The sequence below is a fragment of the Bufo bufo genome, chromosome 7, assembly GCF_905171765.1.
Source record: "Bufo bufo chromosome 7, aBufBuf1.1, whole genome shotgun sequence".
Classification (NCBI taxonomy): domain Eukaryota; kingdom Metazoa; phylum Chordata; class Amphibia; order Anura; family Bufonidae; genus Bufo; species Bufo bufo.
The window spans coordinates 155,177,065-155,197,522 of record NC_053395.1 but is presented as its reverse complement, the minus strand read 5'-3'; the positions used below and the strand labels follow the sequence as shown (position 1 = coordinate 155,197,522).

Here is a 20,458-nt window from a genome sequence, read left to right as displayed (position 1 = left end):
AAAAAATATATAAAAATCATGTTTTAGTGTCTCCATATTCTGAGAGCCATCGTTTTTACAGTTTTTGGTCGATTGTCCTATGTAGGGGCTCATTTTTAGCGGGATGAGGTGACGGTTAGATTGGTTCTATTTTTGGGGGCATATGCCTTTTTGATCGCTTGGTGTTGCACTTTTAGCGATGTAAGTTGACAAAAATGGAATTTTTTTACACAGTTTTTATTTTTTATGGTGTCTATCGGATCGGGTGGATCATGTGATATATTTATAGAGCCGTTTGTTATGGACGCGGCGATACCTAATATGTGCGGGGTTTTTTTCAATTTTTTATTAGAAAATCAAGGGAATGGGGCGTGTTTTTTTTTTTTTAACTTGAAACTTTATTTTTTTATTCAAAACACTTTTTTTTACTTTTTTTTTTTAAACTTTATTTCTGTCCTACTCCTTTGGGGGTCTGATCCCCTCTGCAATGCATTACAATACATCTGTATTGTAATGCGTTGCCTGTTAGTGTATGACACTGAGTCATACACTAACAGGTTGCCTAGGAGACGGGCCTGAGGCTGGATCTCCTGGACACCCGTAGAAGGCAGTTCCCGATGCCATGCAGGGCATTGGGCAGCCTCTGCACGGCATCGGGCTGCCTTGTCATGCATCGGGTCCCCGCCACAGCAGCGCGGGGACTCGATGTGATCACTCACCTGCCGCAAACCACTTCTATGTCGCGGTCAGCGTGGACCGCGACATAGAAGGGGTTATCTGCTGGCATCGCTGTTTAGGGGCCCGGCTACCATGGACTGCCGGACCCCTGCAGTGATCGGGCGCGCACCGCTCCGGTGCCCGCCCGATCATCCCGCCGTACATGTACGGCGGAATGCATTCTGGCAATGCATCCCCCGCCGTACATGTACAACGTTCTGCGCTAAGGGGTTAAGGAACTTCAGGTTTGAATCCGCCTACTGACTAATCTGCAGTGTGACAACTATTAGGACAGTGGCAAGAAATTCAAATACTATCCTACTTATCTGTCAGCAAAATATTCAAGATATTATGGATATTAGAATTTCCTGACTTGTCTTTGATTGAAAGTTTCCCATTTTTAAAGAGTGATGTGGTTTATCTAGATGTAGATGTATCTATCTATCTATCTATCTATCTATCTATCTATAAGAATTCTCTACTATATGTGTTAATTCAGGTCAACGCTGAGATTTCAGTTTTTTTTTTTTCAGTTTTCTTGTGGTTATGTTCCTCCAAAGTGCTGTAAGCAGCAAAAGACAAAAAATTGCAAACCTGGACTGGATGGCGTAGACATTCTAGTAGCATTTTAAAGTCTGTTTTGAGGATTTTGCTGAAAATTAATAGGAAAATATTTGTTCACAACAGACACTGAAATTTGCTTTGTGGCCTATTTTGATCCTAGTGGCACTTCTTTTTTAAAAAAAATGGCTGTGTCAGTTTTCTTTCCTACCACAGACATGGTAACAAAAACTATACCAAAATCCACCACTGCTTGTGCGACTTAGGCTACTTTCACACAGGCGTTAGGTGCGGATCCGTCTGGTATCTGCACAGAGGGATCTGCACCTATAATGCAAACGCTTGTATCTATTCAGAACGGATCCGTTTGCATTACCATATTTATTTATTTTTGTTCATGATAATGCAAACGGATCCGTTTTGACTTACACTGAAAGTCAATGGGAGGCGGATCCGTTTTCAATTGCACCATATTGTGTCACTGAAAACTGATCCGTCCCCATTGACTTACATTGTAAGTCAGGACGGATCCGTTTGGCTCAGTTTCGTCAGACAGACATCAGAACGCTGCAAGCAGCGTTTTGGTGTTCACCTCCAGAGCGAAATGGAGACTGATCGGAGGCAAACTGATGCATTTTGAACGGATCCTTATCCATTCAGAATGCATTGGAGCTAAACTGATCCATTTTGGGCCGCTTGGGAGAGCCCTGAACGGATCTCACAAGCGGACCCAGAAACGCCAGTGTGAAAGTAGCCTTAAAGAGGACCTTTCATCGGTCCAGACATTGTAAGATAAGTATCAGGCTACATAGAGCGGCGCCCAGGGATCTCACTGCACTTACTATTATCCCTGGGAGTCTGCCCTGTTTCACCCTAGGCGTTCCTTCTCCCAGGCTGTAGTGCTGTCCAATCGCAGTGCAGAGCTCACAGCCTGGGGGGAAAAAAAACTCCCAGCTCTGCGCTGCGATTGGACAGCGCTACAGCCTGGGAGAAGGAACGCCCAGGGTGAAACAGGGCAGACTCCGCCTAGTCGAACCAATTCAGTGAAGATACCGGAGGGCACAGCGGGCGAATGGAGCGGTGCCCAGGGATAATAGTAAGTGCAGTGAGATCCCTGGGCGCCGCTCTATGTAGCCTGATACTTATCTTGCAATGTTTGGACCGATGAAAGGTCCTCATTAAGTGGTGTTCTTTTATGCAGTTTTTATGCCACTTTTTGCACGTATTTTTAACACACCAGGAGATCTAAAGCATCCTAGAAGCCCATTAGTAGACCATTTCAGTAGTATCTATGGCGTTCTCATACCCTAAAAGGGTATATGTACAGAAGTTGTCTTCATGGGAAAACCCAGATAAAGTCCATGAGGCATTTCTGAGAAGACATTGTGACTTGTTCTTCGCGTATGCTATAAGTCTTTTTATGTAAGCAGGTAATCCATATTGAGCTTGGTCCCTGCTTAGGGCTGTGAATATAGATCCTAAGGAAGAAAGAGAAAAACTTTTTAAAACATGTTCTCAGTTCGCAGTACTAATATAATAAGTGGTAAATAGATATCAAATGTTCACCATAGGTAGTTTATGAACAGTTTAAATATGTCTTAAAGATGATGAAGAACACTGCTGCTCCTTTAGATGGTTTGGGTTGTGGTCACTGAAGCAGGATCATAGCTGGAGAGGGGACAGGTGAGGCATGTGGCCCAGGTGCTGGGTGCCTGGTGGCTACCAACAAGCCATTCTGCCTTGACCATGGTATTTAAAGGTCACTATGAGTCCGAACTATTATCTGCCCTAACACATTTAGTTTTACAGTCAAGGAGTTCAGATCACTATTTTTCATTTTTCTACAGCCCCGTTTACCCATTGTCAGATCTCAAAGCTGTGCTGAAAAGCACAATCTGGACTTCTACACTTTCCTAACATAATGGAGAGGACTTCTGTACGCATGCACAGCAGTCCTAACAATGCATTTTAGTTCAGTTCTGCACATTGACAGTGGAGGAACAGGGGGCAATAGGAAAAAAAAATAGTGATCTGGACTGCTTATCTGCAACACTACTCATGTATTACTACAGATAATAGTCCAATATCATGGTGAAAGATTCCATTCAAATGCAGTCATTGGGTAGTGGTAAGAATCTTTTCCCCAGGTGTTGGAAAGCCTAGCTTCAACTCTGCACTGAAGAGCTGAATAATAAAGGATTTGAAATGTGTTTTAATAAGATTTTGTCATTATGGAGAGTGCCTAGTACGCATGAGAAGTATTGTAGGCCAGCCAACACTGCTCTGGGTTTCTGGGAAAAATATATTCAAACGAATATATGTTACTTTGGCTGACAATAGAGAGGCTTATAGCTTTGCTTTCCTTTCCTTTTGGAAGGAAAGGTAATTTCAATATCTTTCCCAGAAACCCAAAGATATTCGTGTTGAATCAATTCTAACCCAAATAAAAAAAATATATATATAAATTTGGTTAATCTGTCACAAAACAAATTTCAAGAAATTCACTCATCTCTACTAGGGAGTAGGGATGTTAACAGAATGTGTAGGTATTCTATAAAATGTCTACCATTTTGTTGCCACAGTATAATAAAATAGGGTATGGGTAAGGGTTTTGGCAAAGTATAATATAATAGGATTATGGTTTATAATAAGGTTAGGTTTTTGGCAAAGTATATAATATAATACTATACTATAATAGAGTTCGGGTTAAACCTAATAAATATTTTACAACAAACATTCATTTCTATATAAATAGTTTCCCAAAAAGCTAGTTGCTGCAGTTTGATCACATTTCACCTAAAACACATTTGCTAATCTACAGAATACTAGAAAATGTGTACAGAAGATACATTTATTTTATACACTGCCTTTATGTTTCAGAAAATCTGTTGAATATCTTCTTACAACACATAGCCTGTAGCATATACACTACATATGCACATTTTCACAACAAACCAAATTCAGAATATTCATATAAAAATAACTTTTGTACTTTTAGTCCGTCACATTTCCAGATGTATTAAGAATGCAAAAAACCTTAGATATATGTGTTCCTGCATTTATTTAGTAAGGAGTCTACGGCAGAACTTAAAAATTTTAACTTTAATATATCTTTTTTTAATTTTTTTTTGAAAATCATGGCAAAAAGGCTGTGGATTTGCCATGATTTTGAAAGATTGTGGCAAAAACTGCCCCTATAATAACAACACTTTCATCTGCATATGTATGAGCTGGTGATGGGCTAGCCACATCACTGCTCACATCGTAAAGGGCGCAGGGCCAGGATCTCTCTTTTTCAAGCCAGAGAGGTAGTGCTGCCAAGCAAATAATGGTGCGCACTGACAGGTAGCAAAGTTAGAGTGGCAGCACCATTTATTTCTTGTGGCCTCTTAAAGAGGTATTCTGGTTTTAATGATAAAAAAAAAATGTTTAGACAATAGGCAGCATACATAAACTATTAACAGGTCTTCTTAGCAAAATGCAAAATCTTGTATTGAACAGCTCCAGCACATGCCAATGAGTCCCCATATTCATGAGCTCATGGCTTTTCCTGCCTACATGGTGCTGATTCATATGGGGAAGAAACTGTCAATTAGGGGCAAGTGGGCGAAGTGAGCAATGAGCTTATGAAGATGGTGACTCATAAGCATCCGCTGGAGCTGACGGAACCTAGCAGTATAAAACTGGTCGCAGATTCCCTTTAAAAAAATACAAAAACATACCCCAACAGAAAGAAATGGTGTTGTGCTCTGCTGGAGCTGATAGGTTATAATGTGCTTAGGACCTGTTATCGTGTCATGAAATAAGCCAACTGGTCGATCCTCTGGGCAAGTGCCAGGCTCTTACAGGACTGGGGCAGTCATTTGCTCCAGGGCCTACATAAACCTAAAGTGAACTTGAACCTAGTAAGAATATTACAACCATTTTGGCATAGCTGGGGCCAATGTATACCTTGTTCCTGCATATAAAAAGCAGGTTGACCCCCCCCCCCAAAAAAAACAAAAAACTTTGTGAGCACCAGAATGTGTTTAAAACAAAGAGAAGAAACACTCATCTATTGTAAGGTGCTCTGTTCCAGCATCAAGACTCCTGTCCCCACTGCATCCAGGCTTGAAAGTGATGATGTCCCATCCTGTTCATGGTTACATCGAGCTTGCGTTACCACTGAGATTGGTAAATGGCTGCATCAATCAACATGACCACAGATGGGATCTCATTACTTCCAGTCTGCTGGGGACTGGAAGAAGCAGGGATGGGAGCCCCATCACTGGAGCAGAGTGGCTTTCAAAAGGTAAAAAAAAAGTAAAAAATTTGTTTTAAACAGTTTACTTTTTTTTTTTTTTTTGGGGGGGGGGGGGGGGGGGGGGGGTTTAAGTCAACACCTTTTAAACTGCAAAATAAAGTAAATCACCATGATCATGTAGGAGACAAAATTGGCCATAATTTGTGCTTTGTCTTTAGTGTACGAAAGGCATTACCATAGAAGTTTTGAACCTAAATAGATTTTGTGATATTAAAACCACAGAATAGTGTGATTTGTGTTCGGCCCTGACAACAGTGCTTGAGAAAATATTATCTGTTTTTCTCATCTCACTTTCTGGGTAATCTGATATGCATACTGAACATAACGGTGAATAAGCACAACTGGAGAAAATATAGTAGTACAACTGTGATAAAACGACATGTATATGCTCATGGATAATACAACACTTTTCTATCTATATGCTAATGGTTCGGTTTGGAATTGATCTTTTTTTTATTCTTAAAATTTATTAGAAAAAAAAATATTATACACTGTACAATGCAAATGTTCTTTAACACTTCCTATGTCATCCATGGGAGGTAATTATACCGTTCATGTGGCAAAATACTGTTCATGTGTACTGTGGTGATCTTGCAGGTAGAGCAGCTACGCCCATGTATTCAGCAGTGGGTACGGGCTTTGGTGGATAACTACAGTCAGGTCCATAAATATTGGGACATCGACACAATTCTAACATTTTTGGCTCTATTCACCACCACAATGGATTTGAAATGAAACAAACAAGATGTGCTTTAACGGCATACTGTCAGCTTTAATTTGAGGGTATTTACATCCAAATTAAGTGAACGGTGTAGGAATTACAATAGTTTGCATATGTGCCTCCCAATTGTTAAGGGATCAAAAGTAATGGGACAGAATAATAATCATAAATAAAACTTTCGCTTTTTAATACTTGGTTGCAAATCCTTTGCAGTCAATTACAGCCTGAAGTCTGGAATGCATAGACATCACCAGACGCTGGGTTTCATCCCTGGTGATGCTCTGCCAGGTCTCTACTGCAACTGTCTTCAGTTCCTGCTTGTTCTTGGGGCATTTTCCTTTCAGTTTTGTCTTCAGCAAGTGAAATGCATACTCAATCGGATTCAGGTCAGGTGATTGACTTGGCCATTGCATAACATTCCACTTCTTTCCCTTAAAAAACTCTTTGGTTGCTTTTACAGTATGCTTTGGGTCATTGTCCATCTGCACTGTGAAGCGCCGTCCAATGAGTTCTAAACCATTTGGCTGAATATGAGCAGATAATATTGCCCGAAACACTTCAGAATTCATCCTGCTGCCTTTGTCAGCAGTCACATCATCAATAAATACAAGAGAACCAGTTCCATTGGCAGCCATACATGCCCACGCCATGACACTACCACCACCATGCTTCACTGATGAGGTGGTATGCTTAGGATCATGAACAGTTCTTTCCTTCTCCATACTCTTCTATTCCCATCAGTCTGGTACAAGTTGATCTTGGTCTCATCTGTCCATAGGATGTTGTTCCAGAACTGTGAAGGCTTTTTTAGATGTTGTTTGGCAAACTCTAATCTGGCCTTTCTGTTTTTGAGGCTCACCAATGGTTTACATCTTGTGGTGAACCCTCTGTATTCACTCTGGTGAAGTCTTCTCTTGATTGTTGACTTTGAAACACATACACCTACCTCCTGGAGAGTGTTCTTGATCTGGTCAACTGTTGTGAAGGGTGTTTTCTTCACCAGGGAAAGAATTCTTCGGTCATCCACCACAGTTGTTTTCGGTGGTCTTCCGGGTCTTTTGGTGTTGCTGAGCTCACAGGTGCATTCCTTATTTTTAAGAATGTTCCAAACAGTTGTTTTAGCCACACCTAATGTTTTTGCTATCTCTCTGATGGGTTTGTTTTGTTTTTTTCAGCCTAATGATGGCTTGCTTCACTGATAGTGACAGCTCTTTGGATCTCATCTTGAGAGATGACAGCAACAGATTCCAAATGCAAATAGCACACTTGAAATGAGCTCTGGACCTTTTATCTGCTCATTGTAATTGGGATAATGAGGGAATAACACACACCTGGCCAAGGAACAGCTGAGAAGCCAATTGTCCCATTACTTTTGGTCCCTTAACAAGTGGGAGGCACATATGCAAACTGTTGTAATTCCTACACCGTTCACCTGATTTGGATGTAAATACCCTCAAATTAAAGCTGACAGTCTGCAGTTAAAGCACATCTTGTTTGTTTCATTTCAAATGCATTGTGGTGGTGTATAGAGCCAAAAATGTTAGAATTGTGTGGATGTCCAAATATTTATGTACCTGACTGTATACTATCTTACTAATGTCTGGGATCAAAGAAAACTCAAGCCCTGGCTATAAATGCCATTTATGATTGTAAGGAATATAAAATAGAACATTTATTTTATAATTTTTTAAAAAAATTGTATTAAAGTGGTTGTGGCATGAAAAAAAAAGCCTTGTCTATAAGCCCTGAGTGGAGTCCCCTGATCAAGATTGCTTTCCATGAGCCACAAATTGAAGCAAATCTACTGAAGAAAATCTAAGTAAAGCACTTCATCAATATTTTATATTATTTTTGTTGAACAGTCCTTAGTTAATGGGATTTGGCTTTTGATTTTTCTACTGCAGGCAATGTATAATCAAGTACTTGTTGGTTTCAGGAAATGTTCTGGTGTATCGTATTCCTGTTGATATCAACTGAAATCATCACTTCCAAATTTGGTGAGTAATTGTGGTCATCTTTTTTTTAGAGCAGGAGTTCATAAATAGCAATGATCCTATGTAACCATAAAGCATCTGCATCCCCCACGAGTACACTGCTGTTGGCTCTTGTTAACCTCTTCTCCTGTCTTCCTCCCTTGCATAGAAAACAGTCCTTTATACACAGCCCCTGTGTTTACACGAATACATTGCACTATGGTATGTAATGCACCCCACCCCCAATTTTCTTCTCCACTGTCTAGAAAGAGATATAACTATAAATTTAGAAGTTAGGGATGAAGAAAGGAAGTAAGTTAGAGCAGGAAGGAAAACGGCTTTACTTGCTTCACTATGAGATCACTACACCAGCAGTGAGAGGAAGTAGACAGCAGGGGGGCCACTGAGCATGTCTGGTTCACCACTGAAGATACGGTAGACCTAACCCTACCAGAGAAGAAAATAGATAACCTATTCATGGCACAGTAATACTTTTCATGAGATAACCCTTTAATAATATCCCACAATTTGTCTGCTATGGGTATCTGTTTCTCCATAGTAGTCAAGCCTTCTGTTCCCTACTTCTTCTAACCTACTGAATGCATATTAAAAACTTACTGTAAGTAATCCAGTCAAAAACCTGAAGCTAAGCTGCAATATCAGACACAATCCAAGGGCAGGTCTGACATTATATATGGAGGAAAGAAGACATGTTTTTCTAAACTAGAATTTGTCACTCTTCTCCCATCACAAATCTTGTACCCCACTGTGTGAATCTGATGGACACAAGGAGTAGGAAAAGTGAACATAATGGGGAAAATATGATCTTCATATAATATATACTTGGTGGGTCCTATTAAACAGAGAAGTGAGTAGTAGCAGGTGGCAATTGACAGGAGAGTATGGGCTCATGAGTCATTTTCCTGAGCCCCTGAAAGCAGGGACACCTGTAGCGCCCTGATAGTGCCCTGTATATATCCATCATTTACCTGATAATAATGCAAGAACTTACAAGGTCTTCTTGCCTGTTGTTTTGTATTCCATTGCATTATTAAAGGAGATCTCCTGGTATTATCTCTGTTACTAGCACAAACATCTCCAGACCATTTTATAAACTGCATGCACACTAGGAGTCTGTTATAGAGCCACCATTCTTTTGTAGCATTGCCCTTTTGTGAGGTCTACAATTAAAAAGCACCAAATGCTATATTTAATAATGCAAGCTTATTTATAAATACAAACTTAAAGGGATTCTGTCAGCAGTTTTGAGCAAAACTGCTGACAGTACTTTGTAGGGACTGGGCAGAATTGGATTAGCATACCTTTTGCTGAGCTTATATTATCGTATTCAGTAGTACTGTGAACTGTTATAATGTCAGGCCCTGCTTCTGCATCTGCCCTGGAGGTGGTGCCTCATTGTTAAAGGGGTATTCCCATCTTGGACATTGGGGACATTGGGGGCATATCGCTAGGATATGCCCCCAATGTCTGATAGGTGCAGGTCCCACCTCTGGGACTAAGTATAGGTGTGGTTTCCAGAGGTGGCACCTGCATTTATCAGACATTGGGAGCATATCCTAGCGATAGTCCCCCAACGTCCAAGATGAAACAACCCCTTTAAGTGCTCTATAGTTTGAGCTGCTTCACATCCCTTCCTCTCTGCTTTGGGTGGCAGTTGTAGCTTCCAACCAGGAGACCCCTACAGAAGTCACTCACATTAGAGGGAAGGGGCTGTAAAGCAGATCACTGCAGAGAGCACTTCACAGTGAGGCACCGCCTCAAGGGCCCTTGCAGGAGCAGTGCTTGGCAGAATAAAAAAAATCATATTCACACTACTTCTGATAATATCAGCTCTGTGAATGGTATATGTCCTACTCTCCCATAGTTCTTACCTAGCGCTGTCAGCAGTTTTTCATTGTGAAAACTGCAGACAGATTCAATTTAACACCTGAAACAATAATGCAAATAAATTACATTTCTTTACAGCTGCCTCGGTTGAAGTATGCATTAAGATAAAAGCAAACACCTGCCAGGAATGTATCCAGTCGGGTCCACACTGTTCCTGGTGCAAGAAAGTGGTAAGCTAGTGACTTTTAAAAGGGCTGTGCAGTAGTAAACAAAATTTTAGGAACGTACTTTATTAAGTCTTTTGCTGTCCTTTGAGGCTGGAGTGCCTTGCTAGGCTTTCTTTAAAATTGTCCTGTAGTACTGGACAGTCTCTTCACTTTATATACTTTGACTAAATGGTAATGGTAGGTTCATATAGAGTTTGTTGGACGTGGATTTGGGTGCAAGTACTGCCCTCCAAATCCACATTGAAAATGCTTGCAGTTCATCTCCACTGAATTAAATAGGGGAAACCGCTTGCTAATATTTTAAAACCACACCAAGGAGAAAAGGAGCGACCTGTCCATTCTTGATGCAGATTCCATGTCTAAAGTTTCCATTGAAATGGGCATAAATGAAAAACCACATAAAAACCGCATCAGAAGATGCTTGAAAAAACGCGACAGGATAAAAAATGCATTCTAAAAATCCTAGAGGAATCCTGAAATGGACTCAGATTCTGAAGAATGGAAAACAGTAATGTGAACCTGACCTAAGGCAGATTTGTTAATCCCTGGATATAATTTCTTACCTCCCAGTTCTAGCATTTTAAGGTCTGGAGACAGTGAGGTACAAGTGGAGTTATTTCAACTTTGTATGAAACCCTTTTGACCTATTATTGGTTTCCTCTATAAATAAAAGGTACTGTAAATGGGAAATGGATCTAGGTTAAAGTGATTTGTTTAGTTGTGGTTTACTTTGAACAATCATTTGGTTTTACAATGGATTCTGGAGATCATTTTTCTAGTATCAGAGGCACTAAAAAATAATTAGGGGGCTGTGGAATGGGTATGCCGTCCACATCTTTTCTGGCCCCATTGAGATGAATGGGACTGCATCTGATCCACAAAAAACGCAGATTGGATGTGGACCAAAACAATGGCTTGAGCCCTAAGAATGTATTTTTTTCCATTATAAATTCACACATACACCCACTGTCAGACTGGGGTACCTAGGGCCCAGCAGTAAAATTTATTTCGGGGGCCCACCGTACGGATATATTCAAATATTACCTGCTCACGCAGCAGCAAGATGCTACCGGATGATTACATATGGGGGTCCTTGCAGCAACTTTAAGAAGATAGGTCCTGGGGAGAAGAGGACACATCTATACCTAGAAGTCATCTCAGCTCTGATCGTGTCTATAATAATAAACTGGAAAGTTTATTTAATAATCTATCAAATTTTTTATATGAACATAGGCTGGTTGAGGTGCTGCACATTGAATATATGTATGTAGTACAGTAAGTCTACTGTGTTATGTGCCACTTGTGTAGGGGGTGGAAGACTAGGGGCCCACCTTGCCCAAGGAGCCCACCAGGGGATTCACCTGTACCCCTGTGGGCCAGTCCGAGCCTGCATACACCATGGCCAGGATACGTGTGGATAATATTCTGTATTTGTCGTGACGCCAATTGCAGCGTGCACAGGGTACTATCCCAGGGCCCTTCCAAGGTGTTATGACGCACGTCCAAGATTAGGAATGCCAGAGTGGTGTAATGGCCTATAATGTCTCTGTGGGGTGGTGATAATTGTGTCACGGTGTCTCCTACCTGGCTACGGCTGGACTCCTGGCTTCCTGGCTCACTTGCAATAAATTTGAGTCTAGTGATAGTAGGAGTAATAAAGGAATTTTGCAGAAGAAATGATGTCCAGACCTTTAGATGAAGTTTAAACGTTTCTTTACTTGAAGTAACTTGCATCCAAACAGTATACAGCTTTGGTCTCTTGGTCCCAGCAGGTTTTGGGAATGATTGGCAGGAATGCTTTAAATGTGACCTCTGCTGTGTGGGGGACAGACTAGCTGAGGAGGGAATAGCTTCTCCTAGGTCTCTGGACTTATCTCTCAGATGGATTCTCAGGGGATGCTTTCTTCCTGGAACTCTGGAGTTTGTTTGTAGTTTTCTGCTTTTTTCATCCAGCTGAGCGGAAGGTTCTCAGACTGGGAATATGGCCAAGTCTCAGCCGAGACTCGGTCCTTGCTGTCTTCCCTATACTATATCTCCTGGACACTATCATGCAGCCTTCCCCTAGCAGGGGGATGCTACTCTGACTCTAACTGACTCTAACTTCCTTCTCCACCCATTCTGCAGGATGTGGGAACTGCCGACTTCTCTCACAGAGGGGAAGCTAAGCTGGAATAATCCATTCCAGCTCAGATTCACTAAACTCTGACTTGTACTTGCCAATTTGTTGCTGCCACCTACTGGTAACCAGGAAAATTACAGGAACAATTACATTTAACATGGATTTATATGCACATTTGTGGAGGACATAAGTAAAATCACATCAGATGACAGTATAAAACTCTTAGAAGATAGTAGCGGGGTAGAGGCTTGTAGTAACACAACTCTGGGGTGTTACAAATGGAAGAATAAAAAAAGTTATGGCTCCTGAAATGTGACATTGCAAAAACCATTTTTTTTTTTTCTACAAAAAATGCCTTTAACTGTGTTCATTGGTACTGGTGTAAATGTAATGACCCATAGAATAAAGATAAAATGTTATTTATACTTGTACAAAGAATGGCATGAAAATAAGAAAAGAGAAATAGTTATGGCTCTCGGAATGTAGGGATAAAAAGCGTAAAAAGAGAAAAGCATAACATGCAACCTCTAGGTTACCATTTGCAACATAACGGGCTGGACTGGACGGGACTACAGCTCTGCTCCCCTGCTCTGGCAATGGATTGCCAGGTCTTCAGAAAGTGTATACAACCCTGGCTGGTGACTTTACATAAGACCTGACCTACAGATGTTGATATGTGCCCTGGGTATAGGATGAAGATTGTGCATAGTACGTATATGTTATGGAAATGTAGTAAGCTTAAATATTGTATTCTGGGCTTATTGCATTTGGTATATAAAATATTAGGAGACTTCTCTAAAGGGTAAAAAAGTTTAGCACTGTACTTTGGCTGATAGATATTGCCTACAGAAGAAAAAAGCTATTTTGAATTATGGTTCCTGTTTCTATGGTAGTCAGCAGTATTGGGCAGAAGATATTATCAATAATTAATAAAGTCTAATAATTGTTGATTCAAAGAAATAGATTCTAGTGGTATGTGATTGGCTTCAAGGGTAGCTCCAAATGGGTTTTTTTCTACTGGGACTTTCAGGCCCACTGTTGGATCAGAGCCTGAGCCCACCAGAGGATGCTTTGGTATTATTGTGGTCCAGTCTGACACTGCTAGTCAGTTGGTAACCCAAAATATATAGGGTACTTTCTCCCGCAGCTGCCACAGGATTTGACTAAAAACACCTTGCAACTGCTGACACATTATCAAGACACTTTTCGGAGTCACTCTCCCCCAAGCAATACAACCCCCTCTATGCCCCAATAGGTTTTCTGAATCAGACAAACCATGATAATAGAATTTCCTAATAGACAAGCTCCAGACCATTGTTTTTCTTGAAGATTATGTACCTTTTGTAGAACCTGGGTTTATTTGCAAGTCCGTGGTACCTCTTAAGGTTGCTTAGCAACCACAAGACTTCCTGGCTGTGGCCACCATATAAGTTTATGAGGCTGAAAGTGGTGAAAGGAAGTTCTCTGAGCGCCTCTAACTATTATAATAAGCTGCTGCTCTATATACTGTAGTGAATCTAGTGATAACCATGGATGGAATTAGAATCTCGGAAAAGACACTGGCCCGCGTTCACTAATCCTGTCTAATTTGTAGACAGAATACATGTAGACAATCTGAAAATGCACCAGATTTATCATAGTGGATGATGTTGGATGATAGTTCTGCTGCATCTTTAGATGGTCTAGTCTAGTTTATAACACCTGTTGGTTGGCTTACTTTACACCAAATATTTGTCCACATCAGGGCCAGACTGGGAACTTAAAGTGACCCTGGAAAAAACTGTGGCATGTTATAGGTGGGTCCAAATTGACTTAAGGCAGAGCCAACACAAGTAGGCAGGGATAACAAAAGTAGAAGTGGCAGCAATATCATAGTGCAGCACAAGATACCACCCCTGCAGAACCAAATACCACAGTGCAGCACAATCAAATATCACATAATACTGCTGCCCTCGCCACAGTATTCAACTGTATCCATACAGGTGAACTCCAGAGGGCACCTGCAGCCGCTGGCCAGGTGCATAAGTACCTGATGCCCCTAGAATTAATTCATGCTAAAAGCATCAGATTGTTATGTGCATGGACTCCAGGAGAAAGGCAGAAGAATAGAGAAAATATGCAGGTCCAGCACTGAAGTGTCTGAAATAAAATCTTCTACATTATTCAAAATCTGTTAAAAAAAATAGCACGTATCTGCATTTAATTACTATGTGCTCTGAGGTTTTTTAGTGTATTTTGAATAAAGTAGAAGATTTTATTTGGGAAGCTTCAGTGCTGGACCTGCATTTTTTTGTCAAACTTCTGTCAGTGAGCCAAAAGCCTGTCCTAATGCACCAAAAACCGTACACCAATTTAAAGGCTATGTACACCTTCGGAGTGTTACCACAGTAGGCAGGAACACACGGACAGTGAGCTCTAACTGGACCACCAGCCGCTTTCCCTGCCTACTTGCAGTGCAAGCCCTAGGCGGCAAGTCCACAACTAGTCGACGTTCCCTACCCTGCTACAGGGCAAGACAGACACACACAGACACAGAACAACACAGAGACAGAGTAGTATGGGGATGGGTCAGAAAGCGTTGTTATACAGCAAATAGCTATACCTCTCTATAACCAGCGTCTGGCTTTGAAGCAGCAGAGCCAACAAGTCCTCTTCTTCTTCTTCTTTTTCTTACAGTGGACATTTTAGTAAGGCCTTGTTCACATCTCCGCTGCTCTGCCCGCCAAATCCTCTAATTCACCGCCAGATCCCCATTGACTGAAATGAGGTCCGCCGATTCAGCCGCTTTTCGGCATAAATGCATGCAAGGTTTTTTTGAGATGTGAATGCAGCCTTAGCCATACAACATATATCTGCAATATTACAGAATGCATGAGACCTTAAAGTGAAGCTCCTGTTAGGTGACACTTTAAAAATAGACATTTATTTAATATTGTCATGAAAACATCTAGGTAAACTTTTAAAGTCTAGTCTAATGCGCTGAGCATCACAAAAAATATGTACAGCTAACATATAAATGTTGTTCTTTTTTAGTTTTTTTTGTCTGTTTTATGGAGTTTTTTACATTTCTAATGTCGTCTAATTTCTTAAATGTTTGATTTTTAGAATTTCACCAAAGCAGGGGAGGCCGACTCAGTACGATGTGACACCACTGAGAAACTTCTTAATCTAGGATGTGATTTGAGAAATATTATTGACCCTAAGAGTGAAGTTCGGGATAAGGACGATCAACCTCTGGATGACATTGTACAGATTACGCCAAAACAAGTTGACCTGCAATTGCGACCAGGTAAAAAAGAAACAAAAGAAGATGAAAACAAATGTTGCTATCCTTTCATATTCTGCAGGCGAGGCTAGTGACATCTCCTCAAGGTACATATAAGAATGGTAGTGACACAGTCACATGGCTTCTTTGCTTGAAACTGTAATTTGTATATGGTTCCAAAAATGAACTGTTAGTTACTGCTCCTGTACTAGGTAGCCACATGTTCCGCTACATTCTCTGTTTGATGGAACATGGTGTTCTTTGTCATGTGTCTGTTGTGAAATCAGTGGCATACATGGCATAGTAAGACACTCTAGAAGCCTGTAGATGCTCTGTACAGAGGTTGAGAGGCATTGATTTCCCTTGGTATACCTTCTCCTTGATCTCATTGTACAGAACTCAAACACTTGTATATGTAAGCAACATTGTTTTGTAACATCATAGGTGAGACTGGAGAGTTTGAAGTGAAATTTAGAAGAGCAGAAGGTTATCCAGTTGACCTCTACTACCTCATGGACCTTTCCTACTCAATGTTGGATGATCTTGAGAATGTGAAGAAGCTAGGAAACCAGATACTTACTGCTTTGAATGGAATTACCAAGTCTGCTCAGATAGGTAACAATTGCTTGTGTGTTGGTATTACTGTTAATTCTACAGTTCAGCTACCAGACTTAAAAATGTAGGTATGTATATGTATCCATAAACCTGTAGGAACTTTTACCCAGCTTTCCTAATAACCTGACTGATATATTTTGCCCATATCTGCAGTGATATGGCACTATGCCGGCATTTATTTTGAAGATGTTAGAAAATCTGAGTGACAGTTTCAGTGGAAGCTATGATGGGGGTTATAATGACAGTCACCCAGTTTGTGCAGAAGGGTACATTCACACTTCTTTCATAGCTAAACTAGGACTGGGTCTGATGAGGGATAGTTACAGTAGGCAGCAAAAAGCAAATAGACAATAAATAACTGTATCAATACAAACCTCTATCAATTACTTTAAAATAGAACCCACAGCAACTAAAGGCCAGCTATTTCTTCAGGATGTTGAACAACCTTGTCCCTTAAAGGAGTAGTCTAGCTCAGTGTTCCGCAACTCTAGTCCTCAGGGCCCACCTGCTGGTCATGTTTTCAGGATTTCCTTAGTTTTGAGCAGGTGATATAACCATTACTGGCAGGTGGGCACTGAGGACTGGAGTTGAGGAACACTGGTCGAGCTGATATGTATTATTTCTAAACATGTTTAGAATGCTGTAGAAATTTGCCCCCCACCTATCCCTCCCCCCTCCACTCCTGATAGTTCCCAGTCTCTGGATGAAATAGGCCACTGCTGCAGCCAGTTATTGGCTAAGTGGTCCTTTCATGAGTGACAAGACCAGGAGGCAGAGTCTTCTGAGGGACCTGGGAAGTATTGTAATGTGAGTGGTGAGTATTACCATTTAAATTTTTTACAGTATTTGAGCACAAAAAATACATATTGGCCAGACAACCACTTGCAGTAAACTGTGTATTAATTTTAAAACTCTACCAAGTGTTTGCTGAGTTTAAATTAATGACCATAAGTCACTCTTGATAACAAATACACTCAATGACAAAAAAATAATGTACCCAGATAGAAATGTTGGATTGCTGCATAACTTGTCAGGCAGTTATGTCTCAAGCAGATATGTATAGTAAAAATGAAAACGGCGGGCTAATACAGGGTACCATTCATCTAAAAAATGGATAAAAAAAAGGATTCAAAATAGGCAATATAAAACCTGCAGCGCATTTGTGACCCATTTCTGAGGCAGTCAGCCCTCTTCTTCAGACACACTTGACCGCCTTTTTACTATACATAGTGGGAATGGGATCCCCAGAGGGAAAGAACTGCATTTCATCCTAGCAAGGGATTTATCGAGCCTCTCACAGAGTTGTGCCTGGTCTTTGCAGGACTATATCTGGTGAGCAAAACCTTTATATCCCCCCTTTATATTTAAGCAGAAGGAAATTTGGTGTTTCCGTGCCCATTATGTGTCCTGCCCAGGCTCGGACTGGCCCACCGGGGAAATCCTCGGTGGGCCCCTGGAATTTACAGTTAATAATTAGTGCAGCAGGCAGCTCCAGCGCCGCTGCCTGCCACTTCAATAAACACTCACACTTAACGTTAGCAAGTGGCGAGATGACTGATTGATGATCACCTCGCCACTTAACTTGCCAATACTGCCGCTGCCCAGTGCCTCCGCTCCCCTGTAGCGCTTGTTGTGCGGCCTAGTGCATATGGGTCCACCTTCCACAATGGTGTGCCCCGCCTCCTCATAGGTGCCGTGCCTGCGCTGCGCTCTGCGTACACTGTCTGCATCCCTACACTGCACAGCCAGTAAGGTTCCCCACCACCCGCCCAAAATATGAGGTCTGCAGAGCGCGTGCCCAGCTTGCAGTGTAGTGTGCCCAGCTTGCAGCAGCTGCTGTGCCTGGTGCTGACAGAGTGCACGGCGGTGCCAGGCTGTGCCTCGTCTCCTCCCGGCTCTTTCACGTCGCCTGTGACTTATGTTCTGTGTCTCTTGCACTTTCCCTTTTGCATTGTCTTCTGCAAGTTGCTTGCTCTTTTTTTGTGCTTTAGCAGAGTCATCTAGCACATCCTTTTTTTTTTTTTTGCATAGGACTGCTGCTGAACTGACTGCATGAGCTTATTTTAAAGAGTTAGGGCCATGCAATCACTCGCTTGACACACTGAGCGCTACTTCATCTGCCTTGTATCATTTATAGCTGAGTTATTATATTCCAGAGTCCAGATGAAACGTGGCTTTGTGGTGTAAGGATCAGAGGTTGTGCAGGGTGTTGGAATGGCAAGGGAACCTGGACAACCCCGCCCCTTTCACCCCTCTGGCCCGCCCTAGGTTCTTCAGATTACGTCCTCCTCTTAGTGAGAAATCCAGCGCCGTTCAACAAATTTGCCGCGCCTGCGCACTTCATTCCCCATTATGGGCAGAGGCACAAAGCGGGCTAGATCAGGATGTACGGGATGCACATTAAATGCTCTTGTGCCGCTGCCCATAATGGGGAATAAAGTGCGCAGGAGCGGCGAATCTGTTGAACGGCGCTGGCGCTGGATTTCTCACTAAGAGGAGGACGTAATCAGAAGAACCTAGGGCGGGCCAGAGGGGTGAAAGGGGAGGGGTTTCGTATGAAAAGAGCCGAGGGGCCTGGGCAACGGCCACATGGACATTACCCTGGGCACCTTCAGAAGCTAATTAACATTTCGAATAAAAGTGTTTTTCTGAGAAAATCGGCGATGGACAGCAATATGGAAGGTAGCATTCTAATATGGGTAATGTAATGGAGATCCTGATGTTAGTGTTCTATAATGGTGATTTTAGGTGAAAGACTCCCTTTAAAGGGAACCTGTAACCTGCAAAACGCATATTAAACCGACCACAGTACCTTACAGTATCAGCCAGTGTGTTGCTAATCATATTTTTCTTTGCTCTTTGCATTTCTTCATACTTGTTAAAAACGTTGTTTTAATGTCGGTTGGCGCTGTGTCCGAGTCAGGCTTGAAGTCAAGGGGACAGCGGCCTCCTTGCTTCAAGTAAAGCTAAGCCCGCCCCTTACCCCTCCTCTACAATTAGATGGACATGCTGCCGGAATCGCGCTCTTCTGGCGCATGCGCGATCCTCACTCACCCACCTACATTTTGTTGACTGCGGATACTCCGGACAGTTTGATTGCGCGCGCGCCCGGCCGTCACGCTGTAACAGGCAGCGTACCACGCATGCGCTAGAAGAGCGCTATCCCAGCAGCATGTCCATCTAATTGTAGAGGAGGGGTAAGGGGCGGGCTTAGCTTTACTTGAAGCAAGGAGGCCGTTGTCCCCTTGACTTCAAGCCTGACTCGGAGACAGCGCCAACCGACATTAAAACAATGTTTTTAACAAGTATGTAGAAACGCAAAGAGCAAAGAAAAATATGATTAGCAACACACTGGGGGATACTGTAAGGTACTGTGGTCGGTTTAATATGCGTTTTGCAGGTGACAGGTTCCCTTTAAGGGTACCAGAGTACAGGGGGCTGAACACAAATGCACGCCACACTTTTCAGATGTTTATTCATTAACATTTTGAAAATCCTGTATCATTTTCTTTTCACTTCACACATACTTGCTACTTTGTGTTGGTCTATCACATAAAATCACAAGAAAATACAAAGTTTGTGGGTGTGGAAAAGTTCAAGAGGTATGAATACTTTTTCAAGGCACTGTACCTCTCTGTTTCATTATTAAAAAAAAGGTATCATAATAGACTTCACAGAAGATAAAGATTCTGCATCTATCATTTAAATGACTTCTGTGATTCAGGTTTTGGCTCTTTTGTGGACAAGACTGTTCTTCCATTCGTAAGCACACATCCAGAGCAACTGAGGCACCCTTGCCCGGATAAAAGTGTACCTTGTCAGTCACCATTCTCCTTCAAGCATATCCTCAGCCTCACGGGAGATGGAAACAAGTTTATTGAGGAAGTTGGAAAGCAGTTAATATCTGGAAACTTGGATTCCCCGGAAGGTGGACTGGATGCCATGATGCAAGTGGCAGTTTGTAGGGTGAGATCTATGGTTATTTACTTGCTAATAATTATTAAAGGGAATTTGTCACCAGCACGGGAGCTGTTTAATACATTTTATTTGTATTTATATTTTTTATGCACTTATGCTGTATAGCACTATTCCATAGCGCTTTACAGCTTTGGGCTGTCCCCAATGGGGCT

General features: G+C 41.7%; 1 protein-coding gene across 5 annotated transcripts in view; it reads left to right on the top strand.

The window, feature by feature from the left end:
- Positions 1 to 20,458, top strand: part of ITGB2 (integrin subunit beta 2) — a 183,570-nt gene that overhangs the window by 37,671 nt on the left and 125,441 nt on the right. For 2 of the 5 annotated variants that reach the window (XM_040439670.1, XM_040439669.1), the window contains exons 2-7: positions 7,989 to 8,100; positions 8,218 to 8,278; positions 10,241 to 10,332; positions 15,554 to 15,737; positions 16,158 to 16,328; positions 20,053 to 20,294. In XM_040439670.1, the coding sequence (XP_040295604.1) occupies positions 8,221 to 8,278; positions 10,241 to 10,332; positions 15,554 to 15,737; positions 16,158 to 16,328; positions 20,053 to 20,294 (747 nt within the window). In that variant the 5' untranslated portion in view covers positions 7,989 to 8,100; positions 8,218 to 8,220. Of the gene's footprint in view, positions 1 to 2,335; positions 2,354 to 7,988; positions 8,101 to 8,217; positions 8,279 to 10,240; positions 10,333 to 15,553; positions 15,738 to 16,157; positions 16,329 to 20,052; positions 20,295 to 20,458 lie in introns of those variants that run through there. The other 3 variants (XM_040439674.1, XM_040439673.1, XM_040439671.1) reach the window with 2 other exon arrangements.